General features: G+C 37.2%; 1 protein-coding gene across 1 annotated transcript in view; it reads left to right on the top strand.

Annotated features, from left to right (window-relative positions):
- The window catches only part of LOC104046015 (histone-arginine methyltransferase CARM1), a 48301-nt gene extending 34609 nt beyond the window's left edge, over positions 1 to 13692 (top strand). Inside the window, exons 6-12 of the mRNA XM_064439544.1 lie at positions 1282 to 1459; positions 2718 to 2808; positions 6755 to 6836; positions 8591 to 8676; positions 10065 to 10154; positions 11677 to 11814; positions 13599 to 13692. Coding sequence (XP_064295614.1) covers positions 1282 to 1459; positions 2718 to 2808; positions 6755 to 6836; positions 8591 to 8676; positions 10065 to 10154; positions 11677 to 11814; positions 13599 to 13692 — 759 coding nt within the window. The remainder of the gene's footprint in view (positions 1 to 1281; positions 1460 to 2717; positions 2809 to 6754; positions 6837 to 8590; positions 8677 to 10064; positions 10155 to 11676; positions 11815 to 13598) is intronic.
- The last annotated feature ends 1145 nt before the right edge of the window (positions 13693 to 14837 follow it).

Raw genomic sequence — 14837 nt, 5'->3', positions numbered from 1 at the left:
CACTGGAGAGTGTTGAGAAGGTATTTTGCAGCAAGAATTTCACTTCATTTGAAGGAAGCTAAATAATTCAAATATTTGATATAGAACCATAAAATTATTAGGACTTTATGAAGTATTCTGGTCTGTTCTTATAGATGTTCTGGGTTGGTTTTTGTGCTAACTGCTTTAGCATACTCACATTTTGGTGAATTAGCTACTAACAACATTAGTATCTCTTTCTCTAGTTAGAATGAGTCATAAGTTTTATCGCTGTTACCTAAAGCCCAGTCTGTTTTGGAAAAGGTTTGCTGAAGTAATTATGCACTTCCGTTGATGTTACAATTATATATGAGTGCAAGTACATCTGTGAGGGAGTGTTTTCTATTACTTACTGCATTGTATATACTTGCTTTTCCTGGTATCTCTGGACATCAATACAAATCTACTGTGCTGTTGCAAAGGATGCTTCATTTTATAGAATCTCCCAGCGGACACCTCAGATTAAAGCAGCAACTATTTAACGTTATAAGTTTGTGCCAGAAGAACCCAGATTCTACTCATTATTTAAACATAAGAATTTAGATACTTCTCCATATATCTGAGTACAGTACAGCTGAATAGGATATGCATCTGTGTGTAGATACATAGAGGCTTTGAAAAGGTTGTTCTTTTCCTTAATAACTTGCTGTAGTGAACATAAAATTTTAGGTCCATTTCTTCTGTTCAGTGTTTTGCTCCAAGGTTCATTATGCACATAGAAGTGGATAAATCTCCAGTATCCTGTCTCTAAGTACTGGCCCATTTGAACACGTTTATGTGAATATAGCACTATGCTCCATTTACGCTTAGGAATTACTCACCTCAAACTTTTCAGCTATTGAGTTTCTTCATTCTGTCATGACTATGTAACTCACCCAAGAACAGTATTTTTAAAAAATTTGGAGAACTATGAATACACTTTCTTCCTAATCTTCTGTATTGAAAGAAAATATCCACCTCTTCCTGGTAGATATTTTTTCAGGTAGATATTGATTACAGTTATCTCTTACAGGACAACAGTACTTGTACTATCACTTGCTGATTGCACACAATGTATTTCTCTGAACGTGCTCCAGTAAGCTCCAGTCTTTAGAAATACTTGTGCGGCAAGGAAAAATATTTTACCTTTCTATTTTATTCCAATTAACAGACTGAGATAGTTGGTTTACACTATAGGGGGTTTAATGCTAATTAAAGATGTCTGACATAAATTGTGCTAATCAAAGGAGTTGCATTTTCTGTGTGCTTTTGGTTTTCCTCCAGCTGTTGGTGAGAAGCAACAACATTTCTGATAAGATCACAGTTCTGTCTGGAAAAATTGAGGAGATATCCCTGCCTGAGAGTGTTGATGTGGTCATTTCTGAACCGATGGGTTATATGCTGTTCAATGAAAGGATGCTGGAAAGTTACGTCCATTCCAAAAAATGGTTGAAGTCGAATGGTGAGTGTGTCACCACAATTACCCCCTGCATAGAGAAAGGAAGATAAGTTTCTGAAAGAAGGAAAAAGACTTGAACTGGTAGTCCAGAATTATCTGGTTTTATACCCACATTCTAGCTTTACCACCATCTAGGGGGCCCAGGGGAATTAATATAATGATGGAGCCACCATTGCTATTGTACTATTCTGTGACTTCTTGCTGTTTCACAGTACATTGTGTTTTATACCAGATTAAAAAATGGTGAAGTATGCTCAAGTATAGTTTAAAATGACAGGCTTTGTTTCCTGCTTCCATTGACACATGCACAATAGAATACAAGGGCTTTCATTTAAGCTGCTAGGCAGTCTGATGCACTGTCCATAGAAAATAATGGAAGGTAATTCATCTGGTTTCCTGAGCCATTAGAGTTTGAGATTCTAATGAAAATGCATTCTTGCAAACTAATAGATCAGGATTTCATTCCATGCTTTGCCACCGATTTGCCACTTCATGCAAACAAAATTCTCTTCCTCAACTTCAGCATCTGTTTAAAAAAAGAAAAAGGTGTAGTATACAATTTTGTGTTTGTAAAAATTTCAGTATTTACTCTAAAGTGCTGTATCTTTCCTGGATAAAAGTCTTAAGAGTGAAGTGCATATAAGTACTTCATTCATTAACATCTGTTCTTCCAAATTTGACCAAAACCATACGCAGCACTTTAATTCAAGATCAAGTCTGAGCTTTAATGCAAATCCCTTGCACAGATGTTATATTTATTAGGTTAGCTCTAAGCAAAGAAGGTGCTGTATTTTCACTGGAGAGTGTTGAGAAGGTATTTTGCAGCAAGAATTTCACTTCATTTGAAGGAAGCTAAATAATTCAAATATTTGATATAGAACCATAAAATTATTAGGACTTTATGAAGTATTCTGGTCTGTTCTTATAGATGTTCTGGGTTGGTTTTTGTGCTAACTGCTCTAGCATACTCACATTTCAGTAACCCATACATTAATGAAACTAAATGCTAAGATATCTGAAGTGTATGAAAATTGCTGCTTCTGAACTGGTGGTTTCTTGCTAGTGAAGACATTCCTGTAGGGTTGTCTCGGACTATAGAATCACAGAATATCCTGAGCTGGAAGGGACTCACAAGGATCATGAAGTCCAACTCATTACTCCATATATTGCAACCTTAACATTAAACCATGTATTTAAGAGCATTGTCCAAATGGTTCTTGAACACTTGCCTTTCTAATTTATATTGTCTTTTGTTTACTAGGAATGATGTTCCCAACTTTCAGTGATGTTTATTTGGCTCCTTTTTCTGATGAGCAGCTCTACATGGAACACTACTCCAGAGCCAATTTTTGGTAAAGATTATTTAAGTTATTTTATTTTTATCAAAGATTCAGTAGAGGTGAAAAATTAAATCAGTTCTTTGATTCAGTATAAACTGTCTGTCAACCTTGGAAGAGAATGCTTTTATGTTTTCAGTGTTCACTTCTGCTCTGGCTTACAGTCATACTGCTCATTGTGCAAGTTGGAAGGTTCTCTCAGGAAGTGCCAGAGCTGATTCGGTCTCTTTTTGAAAGAGAAATTTACTCCAGTGAGCATCCATTGGGAGAAAGAGTTGAATGTGAATCAGGTGCTAGTGTTTCCTTTGCTACACCGAAGTGTAGTATGCTGTAGATGGTGATCATTGTGCTGGCTGAAGTCCCAGATACCTAAGCACAGGAGAGATTCCCTTGCAGTCTTCACAGAGAATCAGTATAAATTCCCACGTCTTGAACAATTTTGAATTTCGTAGTAACTTTCTGTCCACCTAAATTCTTGTTGTACTCCTTTTGACTTGGAGTGTGCTGCTACTACCCACTGGTGAGCTGTTGCTGTGCTTGATATAGGAGGAAACATTTACATTGATATCCTAATGAGGAGAAATTGAGGTGATTCCATTTCAGCAAATGGCAGGTTTATTTTTAAACATCTCTAGTCCTACATATGATACAGATCAGTTACTTTATAAATTAGCCATTTATAGATTATAATTATGTAAAGGTTTTATATAAAAGGTACTGTGGAACGCTGGGGTTAACTATTTTTACATCATCTGGAAGATGATAAATGCAGTCTTTCACCTATTGTTTCAGCTTGTGATGTGGAATGTGAACACTAAGTGGTCTTCATCAAACCTATTTGTTGGTTTCTTAGATTAAAGACAACATTTTCTTCCATGCCCAGGTTATGGTATAACTGCTCATACTTAAAAGGTTTCTTCTGTCTGTCTCTGAAATAGAGCTATGACAAAATCTTAATATTTCTGTAGCGATTAAAGGAGTGAGAGAAATTTGAGTGATTTACATGCTGAATCCTTTGCTGGCAATGTTACTTTATACAGCCAGTTTGTGCTCTTTTGTCTCACTGTGTAGGTTGAGTCTATTATTAAATGTTTGCATTGTATGTTTACAACCACAAAAGCTGCAACAGTAATTTTTTATGTTAAGAAAGTGAAAAAAAGAAGGTAGAAGTAACTTCCAATAAGTTTTCACATTTCAACTGTCATTCTGGTCCCTCTTCCCAAAGATGATGTTACTTTTGCTTATATACTTGACATGTCAATTATATATAGTAGACTATGAATTACAAGACTAAAGCACAATGTTTTACCACGATGAAGACTCTTCATCACTCAGTAAAGAAAATAGATACATACTTAGTAGTTTGAAGCAGAAATACAGGGTTTTTTTCCCCAGGTCTATACAGGACTGGATGTTACTGCCAATCTGAAAGCATTTCATTTCACACTGCTTGGGATGCTTCATCTTCATTTGTAATAAATGTAAGACCTCTGTGGAATACCCGTGGGGTAGTTACAGTGTATGCGTGTATATCTCCATGCACACTAACATATATGGTAATGTTATTAATGGTGGGAAAAAATCTCATGCCTTTTGTTGTTTAAGAGTTTTACAGCTGGGACTGAATAGTCCAGCTAGATTAGTTTCTTATAGTTTGTTAACACAAATACAGCATCTGCATTCTCAAAAAAAGGGAAAAGAGAACTTCATCTGTATCTAGCTGGCATGATTTGATTCCAGATAGTCTGCATGCATACATTTAATAAGCTGAATTATCTGTCAACCACTGCAAAGCTTTCAGAGAATTGCATCAAGCAGAGAATCTGATTTTTCAAGTTTGCTTTAGTAACTAATTTCTCTTTGCACCAAGAATGTTTTTGCTGTTAACATTATTATCACCGACTGTAGTAATACTTTGTAATTAGGATAGCAATCAGGGGGCAACATATTGCAGTCTTCCCTCCACCCATCTGTCTCCCAGTTTTGACAGTTCTTTTATTACCTACTTTTAATTTTTTATGAGAATGTTTCAACCAAAGTAACCACAGAAATGCCACACCATTGACCTTGATGATACTCCTTGTATATCAGGTACTGTTTAGCATATTCCTAAACAGAATAGTTTGTCTGCCTACAAGATAGTTTATTGCTGTCTCGAGATGTCTCCTGAGCAGAGGACAACAGTATCAGTCCTCCTATCTGCGTAGTTGTAGTTTTGTATGGATGTATACCCAGGACATTGATTGTGCAAGAGGATTAAATGCTGTTGAGGTTACTAAGTTCTCTAAAGACCAACAAATAAGTCCTTCTAATGCCTTCAAGCAAATGCGGGAAGAAAATATGCTGGGTGAGAGTGCAGTAGTTCTGATTCTGCATCACTCTAGGACATTCATGTTCTTAAAATAAAAGGTCTGGATGTCCTGATAGATCCAGGCTATAAAAGTCCTATTTCAGACAAACCGCTTCCTCAGGGCTTTCTTGGATGTTAGAAGTAAGCCATCAGGAACTAACTGGTGATAGCATCTGATCTGCTAAGCTTCAAATTCCAGGCCTCAAGAAACAGCTTTCATTCATTGACCAGCTTTATTAGTCAGGACAGATGTGTTTTGTGTATAATAAATCCTTTCCTATTTAGTTAAATCTATATCCTGGGTCTTAGAGATTGGGTATGGTTTTGGATCAAGTCGGATGATAGTACTTGAGCAAAAGAGTGAAAGAAATACATAGATTTGCAATTCAAACTTTCATCCAGTAGGGGCACTATGACTTTAAAAAACCTTCAAAATCCTATGCAAAAATCATGCTGTGTGTTCAAACTTTAGATGCAGCAGTTAGCATAGCCTGTTTACTATACAAAGGAAAGGCTACGTTTCTCATACACTTATAGTGCACATTTTGTCTTTCTCATCTGTGATAAATAAGCAACTCAATTATAGACTACAGGAAACATACGGAAAAGGGTAAAAGATCACTTGCAGTTACTGGTGTCAGCTGATTTCCTGTGTTGTGCTTATTTGAGTTCTTTCCTTAAAGATAATCTTCTGAGACATCTGGGCATCTTCCCTTTATGCAATTAGCACAGAAGCAATAATGCAGAATTTATCAGTATTAAAGGGATATTGCCAGATTGGTTTAGACTAACTCATCCAAGTAAAAAGTTATGATCGTTTAGGAGTTGTATGATGCTGTAACAATGAGGACAAACATTTAAAGTTTCCTTTTTTAAGTTCTTCTGAAGACTTGGAAGGCTTGACCATGGTTTTGTATCTAGGTGATACTTCCATCACAAGGAGTTGAGCCTCCTTGCCGTTTCCCCTTTCCATGCTCTTTTGTTTATGTTATCTGGAAGTAAAAATACCTATTAAACTTTTCAATGAGTTGATGAGAGTGTTATACACAAGCATGTATATTTTAATTTCAAATTTCATACTGGAAATAGTCTGAATATACATTAAATGTACATTTGCATAAATTGGTAAGATAAAAAATACTATTTCTTTTCCCATTCAGTTGGTATATGATGACCTTTTCCTTTTTATTGACATTGAAGAGGGAAAACAGACCTGTAATGCAGGTGTCCTCGTCACTATTTTGATTTATACAAGGTCCACTCCCCATTCTGGAATAGCTCAAGCTAAGAAAAGAAGCTTAAGAGTGCCTCAGCCCTCCTCCCTATTCTCTGCTTGCTGTATGGATTCTTTCAGAAGCATAGTGTGAAATGTCTCTATATGTCCATCTGAGGGGATCATATCACCTCAGTGCTGTATAGGTGGTCGGTGAGGAGAATAAAGTAAGCAAAGGAGTTCTGCAATTTGGCTTCATGGCAGACAGGGGAAAAGGAAAGAGGTGCTTAGCTGCACTTCACCTGCCATTTACAGTTATTGTGCCTGGGTCCGGTTGGAATACAGGAAAAAAAAAAAAAACATTTTGTCCTGAACATTTTATGTGTTACTCTTTCTAGGTGCCAAGAATGCTTTTATGGGGTCAACCTGTCCAGCATGCGCAATGCAGCGGTGAATGAGTATTTCCGACAACCTATTGTGGTAGGTTTGTATGTCTGGGGGTTATTTTTTTGTGTTTTTCCCTCTTCCTATTTAATCCCTCCACAAAATCCTAAAGGTACAGTAGCCTCCTTGTTTAACAGAGCTCTGTGACTGTTGAGTAGAGAGCCAGGAACTAATGCTGTGAGTGTGAACAATGCTGCTGTCAAAGGTTAACTGCTATATGTAATGTTACTGGTTTTGCTGTGAATAACAGATGTCTATAGATATACACACATTAGGAAGCCACAGCATGTGAACAACTGTCTTCCTAACATGCAACTAGCTTCCCTGAGTGTTTCCAGTCTTAAACACGTGTCTTGATCTCAATTTTTCCCTTCCCATTTGTGAACCACAAATTAAAGGAAAGGAGAAAGCAGCGAGGCAAACAGGTTTCTGTATTATGAAACAGCCTTTTTTTAATATGTAGATGTCCTTATTTTATTGGTAACTTGGATCTAGCACCTCCTGTTCTCCTTCATTCTTTTTAGTAAAATTCTAGGTGGTATCTAGTTTGAAAGAATGCAGGAGACATCCTCACCTCCCTGGTGATGGAACCTAAACCATCCTCACCCTGCTACACCCTCCCCCAGTATAATACTTCAGTGTAAGTGCAATGGAAAGGTTCACTCTCAGAAATGCGACCGCAGTAAATCTTGGCTAGCTTTAGGCTAACTAGTTTAAGTGGCGATAGCAGTGTAGCTGCTGTATCATGCAGACCCTACAACCTGTCCAGAAATCTGGAAGGACCATCAGACTACTGATGTGACCTTCTGCACTTGACTGCTTTTAGTACTTGAAGCGGATAAGAGAAAGCTCTCATTTTTTGTCATAAATTTCAGTCATATCTTTGACTATAGCATGGTCATTCTCAGTGCTGTCTCTTTGGTTTTCAGTTAGAGAACAGAGTAATCTTTAGGACTGTGGCACATACTTGCATCCTGTATGGAGTACATGTTTGGCTTTGATTTCTCAGCTGAGGTTCTTCATCCTTTGAAAATCAGAAATACATTTCCCAATAAAAGCTACATTAACTTATTTCTTTAAAAAAATCACATATCTCCTTGGCTTCCCCTTACTCTGCAGATAGATTTTAGTTCTTAGATGGGTTCACTGTGGGGGCATGTGATACAAGCCTTTATGTTAAGGGTTTGCTTTACTTATGAAAGAGCTTGCTAACAGTGATAAATTAGGATTAGTATATGTGATTAAGGAAAGAAAAATGAAGGGAGAAGTTTTCATTTGCTGACTGACTACTCCTAACTTTTTTCTAGAGGGCAATCTCTATTAAGTAATTTTCTTCCTGTACTTCATAATTTAATTTTCAAGTATTTTCATACTGTCTTAGTTCAGGTTACCCAACTGCAGTGCAGAAGAGCACATTAAAATGCATGTAGTTTAAAAAAAAAAAACCAAAACAACCCCAAATAAACCAGCCAAACAAACCCACCATATTTTTTTACAAGTGATCAATTTTGGACAAATTTTATTGTTTCTAGGTTGAATAAACAGGCTTTGATAGGTATGTAAGCAATCAAATATGTTAAATCCTGTTAATATTGCAAAATTTAACAGTGTTCTAAGGGATGATAAAAAACTGAAACATGTAAAATAAGTTTATTGGGGTGGAGGCTGATTTTTGTCTTTTTTACCAGTTTTTTTAAACAGAAAACAAGTTTATACACTGACAAGACAAAATTTTAACACTTGAAACTCTTGTTTGTTTTATTTTGTTTTATTTTATTTTACCCCCATAGGATACCTTTGATGTGAGAATTCTGATGGCCAGCACAGTGAAGTACACTGTTAACTTCATGGAAGCTACTGAGGAAGACTTCCATAGGTCAGCAGACGCCAGCAACCTACTCTTAATCTTACATTTTTGTAACTGGCTGTTGATTATTGGTGCTTAGCGAGAGAGGAAGCTTTGGTGGTGGACACAGAGGAGGGAAGGTGGCATGCCGGAATAATTACACCGCTTGTAATAGACAGGAGCGTTCATCTGCATGACGATTTGTCTGGTATTAGCAGAGAAGCTTGTTTGTGAGCCTGTGAAACACCAGAGATTGTTTCACAAAATTTTGCTGCTGAAAGGGTAAAATGGACTCTGGATGGCAGTGTTTACTTCTTAGTGTTATATGTTGGGACACATTTAAATCTAGTTACAAGGCAATTTTTGTTTTTCTGTGTAGACATCCTAAAAGACCTTGTCAAATGGTGTCATTACAAGCTGCATTGCTGAACTCTTGTGTATCTCTTTTCTTTAAATGTTTTCCAGTTTAACAGGAGTCAGCAGTACCTCTTTGCTTCCTTCCAGAGCTCCTTCAAATCTTTAGTTGGGAAGTCTTACATATAAACCAGCCTGCATCCTTTGTGTCCCAGAATGACAGCAGAGAAGCCTCCTTCTCAGTACATCTGTGAAATAAAGTGTACCATATGGGAGAATTTGAGGGAGTACTTCAAGTCCTTGCAAGACACTGTCATAAGGGGAAAATATCACAGACTGTCTTTGAAACTCTGAACCCTTGTTGTTTCAACAAGACTCACAACTAATTATATAAATGACATGGTCTAGTGAGAAAGAAGAATTGCTCTAAGAAGGGGAAACAGCTGGAGAATTGCTTTCCAGTTTCAGCTGGCTAGCATTGACTTCCTTCAGTGGTTCCCAGAACTAATATGTTCATACCTGAATACTAATTTCATTATGTTTCTGCAAGAGTGGGTTAGATTTGGGTTCAACTACTTATCCAGTAATAGTTCTTTTGGAAGGGAAAATATTCCAGCTCTTTCTCAAGCAGCTCAATTTTTCCTTCTGGTTCCAGTAGTAGTTCTGTTTGTCAGATTTGTAGTGCAACCTTTTCCTGTTCAAAACAGTATTTAAACTAAATCCAAGTGCTTCAGTGGGAATGGGAAATTTTCCACTGGAAAGACTGAACCCCTGTATTTATAAGTCTACAGTGTTACAACAAATGATGCATTAACACTTTTGTGATGGCATATTTGATTCTACTATGAAATAAGGCATACAAAAAGCTACCACCTAAATCAGTGCCATTGATTAATTCTATTGACACAAAGAAAAAGAGCATATCCTTTTAAATATTTGGAAAGTGGAGACATAAACTGGTGAATAAGAATGGAAATACAGAAGTTAGTACAAGGTAAGTTTCTGGTGGAATATCCCATATTTTTTGGAAATTACTTTGGCAGCATATTTTTTTTCTCCTGCAGAGTGGAAATCCCATTTGTTTTCAAAATGATGCGGTCTGGATTAATCCATGGCCTGGCCTTCTGGTTTGATGTGGCATTTGTAGGATCATTGTAAGTACTTTTTCCTTCATCCTATGAAATATAAATACGGGGGGAAAATTGCATCTTTCATAAAGGTGTGCCAGAATTAGACCTTTATCTGGTGCTGACCTTATCTGTAATGTAATTCCATCCTATTAAAGAAATTATGTCTTCTAGAGGTAATAAGTGTGATAACCTTGTGCTAGCAGTGTGAATAGATGGTGGTGCTCTTGCTTCCAGTTGATTGGGGTGCACATTATCTATAGTAGACCACCTCCAGGAGCTGTTGAGGGTCAAAACACACTGTTCCACACAATGCTGATTCTTTGCAATATTATATAACTTTCTGGTTTGCATTATAAGTAAAGCAGCAGCATTTGAACATAAGTTGGATTTTCCCATTTGGGCTGGTCTTGTTTGTGGGCAAAAAGGAGAGCAGGTTGCAAGTTCAGCTAACAAAGTGGAAACGGAGAAAAATTCACCAGGCTTGGGAAAATTTTTTGTTGCAGCACCAGGCGTTTATTTCAAAATGGGGACATTCATCTGGTATAGTAAGTAGGTGAAAATTAGATAAATTTGCTTAGATTTCAGCTATCTATATTTAGCTCTTAGATAAGATTGGTTGATTTCCCAGTTAAATTGGTCTAGTTTTAGATGAGGTGATTTTTTTCAGTAAATTGTAAAATGCACTTCTGTTTATTTGTGTAGAAAAATGCCTTTTCTTAGCCTTTGAAATGAGGATTGTCAAGAATTCAGAATAGTTTATCAGTTGAAAGAAAATAGACCTATGTGAATTTGTATTTACTTTATCAGCTGATAGTAAAATTTTTAATCTTAAAAAAGGAATCAGAAACTCCACATGAGTTAAAACAGTAGAGAAAAGGGCAGACTTGTAGGAACTGACTGAAATTCTCCACTGAGAAAGCCTCCATTTTGGAGCAGGTAACTGCTTAATCAGCAGCTCTCTGGTTTTCTGCTACTCTAGTAGTTGTCGTAGCACTTGAAATGTCAGTGGATGGGGCTCACAGTATTATCTGTGTTATACCTTTCTTTACACCTAGAGCCCCTTCAAATATATTAATAAATTATCTCTTGCAAGTGAGAACTAGGTAGAGGACCTTCTTGTGGGGTGTTGTTTAAGGGTGAAGCTACCATTGTGAAGAATTACATTGCCACATTCAGGACAAACCTTCATCTCCTGTAATTTGTTGAAATTTCATGAGTGGTACGAGGAGAGATAAATTAGTATTCTCTGTCCTGGCAGTGTGGAAAGAAGAGAAAACAGGAGTCTGAAGAGTCTCTTTTTTTTAATCTCAGTAATTGGTTTAGGTTCACAGATCTGGTGGTGACAGGCACAGAATAGATAGAGAAAGAAAATGAGACATAACAGATTGATTTCTCAACATAGGGTAGAATCAGTCTCCCAACTTACTTGAAGGCAATTTACAGTTTATTATAAGCAGTTGAGGCCTCACATACATAAAAGTCTAAGAACTTAAAATTGTTTCCAAAAGGAGAAGATGGGAGAGAAAGTTTTTCTTTTTTGTTTTAGGGTTACTGTTTGGTTGTCCACTGCTCCAACAGAACCTCTCACTCACTGGTATCAAGTACGCTGCCTTCTTCAGACGCCCCTCTTTGCTAAAGAGGGGGAAACCCTGTCAGGGAAAGTCTTACTTGTTGCCAATAAGCGGTAAGTGTGAATGCTTTCCAAGTAGGTTTTGTAGTGTGGCTGTTCTTGTTAGAGGTACCCAAAAGACCCCAGTTAATTTTGCGTACACTTGTACACACGTTTGTTATTTCTGGTACCATTACCAATTTACATAGTATCACTGATACAGTTATGCAGGCACTGTTGACCTTGTGACACTCTGCTCACCAGAAGGTGTCCACGTTCCACTCCAGTTACCTGTGACTTCCTTCTCACATACCTTCTTCTTAACCACCTGTCACATCCTGCCTTCCCTCATGGTGCTACTGCAGCTTTGGTCAGCTTTCCACTCTGCTGTCTTTTGCACACAGCAATTTTTTCAGGTCACGTCCAGTAATTTTCCACACCTTGTTCTGGTAGTGTAACCTCTGGCCATTGTCTTTGTCAGCAGCCTGGTTGTTTGCCTGAAGTCCCAACACCCCTTGTCTCTCAGCAAGTCCTATGCAGAGACAGGAGAAGCCTGGATTTGGTTGATCCCAAATCCATTATATTTTTAATTCCGAAAAAAATCCCTTATGCACGTGCTCCCCTGCTTAAGAATAGCGCTTTTCATGCATTGTTTGTCCTTCCACTGAGGCTGATGAAGGTGACTACTTTTGGAAGGGCATATTTCCTCACCAGACTTTTCTGCTGTTCCTGCTGTCTGTCAAATGTTTGGCAACTCCACTGCTTCGCTTTGCTTTGCTTTGAAAACAATCCTCAAGTGACTGAGTCATGCAAGTTGCAGCCTGGTTTGCTATTGTGTATGTGTAGTTTTAAGAAAAGCCTCCTTGGTGTAGGAAAGTGAATTATTTTTTTTTTTGAGTAACATGCTTACCAGTCAGGTGATTCCAGTGACATCAAAGCTGTCAGTAATACTTTCAGCAATTTAATCACATCAGCAACTTGATATGGGACTCGTCAAATTTCCAGATTTTCTGCTTAGGTACTCCTTACGGAGAAAATCAATAATACAGATCTTGATATGTCTCTATCACATGTAAAACGTATTCATATTTTAATATATGAAAGAAACATTGTATGCCACAAAGTGATTACATGGCCACTGCTGTAAATATGTCAATACGTAAGGCATATCTACAACGGAGATATGAGCTACAACTAGCTCAAGAGACACCTGAGCTAGTGACCTTGCCAGACTGAGAATGAGAAGCACTTTAACCATGTGTTAGCACTGAACTAACAAATCTTGCTCCTCTGCTTTCGGGATCAACATAGCACCTCTAGGTAACTCTGCAGTTACTCTTCCAAACAGGAGGACCAGCTTTGATCAGCTTCAGTGTTTTGGTATGCTCTCAGTTGCTCAGGTGGTCCTCTACTTCTCTATTTAAACTCACTTTCTTGCAAAAAGTCCTGTGAAAAATAACCTTCCTGGTGAAATTCAGGATTATGACAAGAGTGGACCTAATGCTGTTTGGCCAGTTAGGTATTTTTTGTAATTAATACTCTGATTGTACTAACTAATGCTGAAATTTACAGTATTTCTGTCACAGGAGGAAAAAGACCTTTCACTACTGAATAGTATCAGCACAAAATTGTGGTTTTTTCAGATGCAGACTCTTATAATCACTTAAGCATTTTGTAACTTTTTCTTTAGAGATAATTAAATAACCATGCCCTTGCTCTGACACCAGTGCAAGTAAATTTCCTTTGCTTGTTATATGTTTGCTACTTAGACAGTAACTACACTGGTATTTTTTTGACACAAGATGTTATAGTTGTTTTAGTTGCATTAGCTCTTTTTTATACTTCTCTTTCTGATGCAGACAAAGTTATGACATTCAGATTGTGGCTATGGTGGACCAGACAGGATTTAAATCTGGCAATGTTCTTGACCTAAAGACTCCATTTTTTAGGTAAGAAATGCTTTTGACTAAAATGCTTTTGACCATTCTAGAGTGGTAACTTCTTATAGACAGGGAGCAAAGCACACCTACTGTGGAAGAACAAGTTTCTGACCTCTTACAGTTTATTTCTACAGATATGAGGGCAGCGTTTTCTGTTAGCAGTAGTTACTTATATAAGGTAATATTCTATTTAGGCTGTGTGACAAAGAGCAAAAGAAGAAAGCTTTATTTAAGATCTATACTGATTTAGTGCTGTGACAAAATAGTAGACATTTACCTACTTGAACTAATGTGTACTTAAAATCTTTTGCTGTTTCCTCTTCCGTGATGTGCATCATTGTGACTCAAGGAATCGGTGATATGCCAAGATACACTCTGCTATGTACATTGTATTGATAATACTATTTGACATGAAGAACCTGTCCTTTCTGTATTAAATGTAAGGGGAGGGAAAAAAATCTACTTGCTGCAGTCCTTTCCAACCAAGCAGGGACCTTCATTAGATGTTGCTACAGCACTGTATTTTGGGAATTTTTCCAAAAGAAAAAAAATATTTTCGAGAAAAACAGGCTGGCTGTGTTCAGTTCTCATCCTTATACTGCATTTGGCATAAACATAGGCAAATATAACTGGTGGAATTTATTTTTAACAGAGGTACACATGGAAAATGCTTCCCCTGTTCATTATGTGTTTCCCATTTCTTATTTTTTTGACTCAGACCTATATGGCAATTCCACAGTAATCCTATAAAACAAAATATCCATTGTGCCTGATTAAAATTAACTTATTTTCACCTGCACATCAAATGTGCAGCACATCAGTCATTTTGGCTTTAGAGTGGGGCACTTTTGACTACATTTGTAAAAATGCCTTTGTAATAAAGATCGTTCATGGAAGAATTGCAATAGCTATAAATAAAATCATGCATTGGAAAAGACTGATTTCCTCAGATTTGACATGGACAGTGTCTACCTTGCTTATGTTTTTGGTTTGGCCAATACCAGTTTCAAATCTAAAAGCTTTTTGTGAGGACGATGGAGTAAGCTTACTGGTCTTCTAAAATCTCCATACTTACTCTCAGCACCAATTGCATAAGTCTGTGTGACTTTTTAAAGATGATACGAGTCTACTTATTTAGAAGCAAAAGCTTTTGTTAAG

This window comes from Phalacrocorax carbo, chromosome Z (assembly GCF_963921805.1).
Source record: "Phalacrocorax carbo chromosome Z, bPhaCar2.1, whole genome shotgun sequence".
NCBI classification, from domain to species: Eukaryota; Metazoa; Chordata; class Aves; order Suliformes; family Phalacrocoracidae; genus Phalacrocorax; species Phalacrocorax carbo.
The sequence above is the reverse complement of the archived record's forward strand: the minus strand, read 5'-3'. Positions and strand labels throughout refer to the sequence as shown.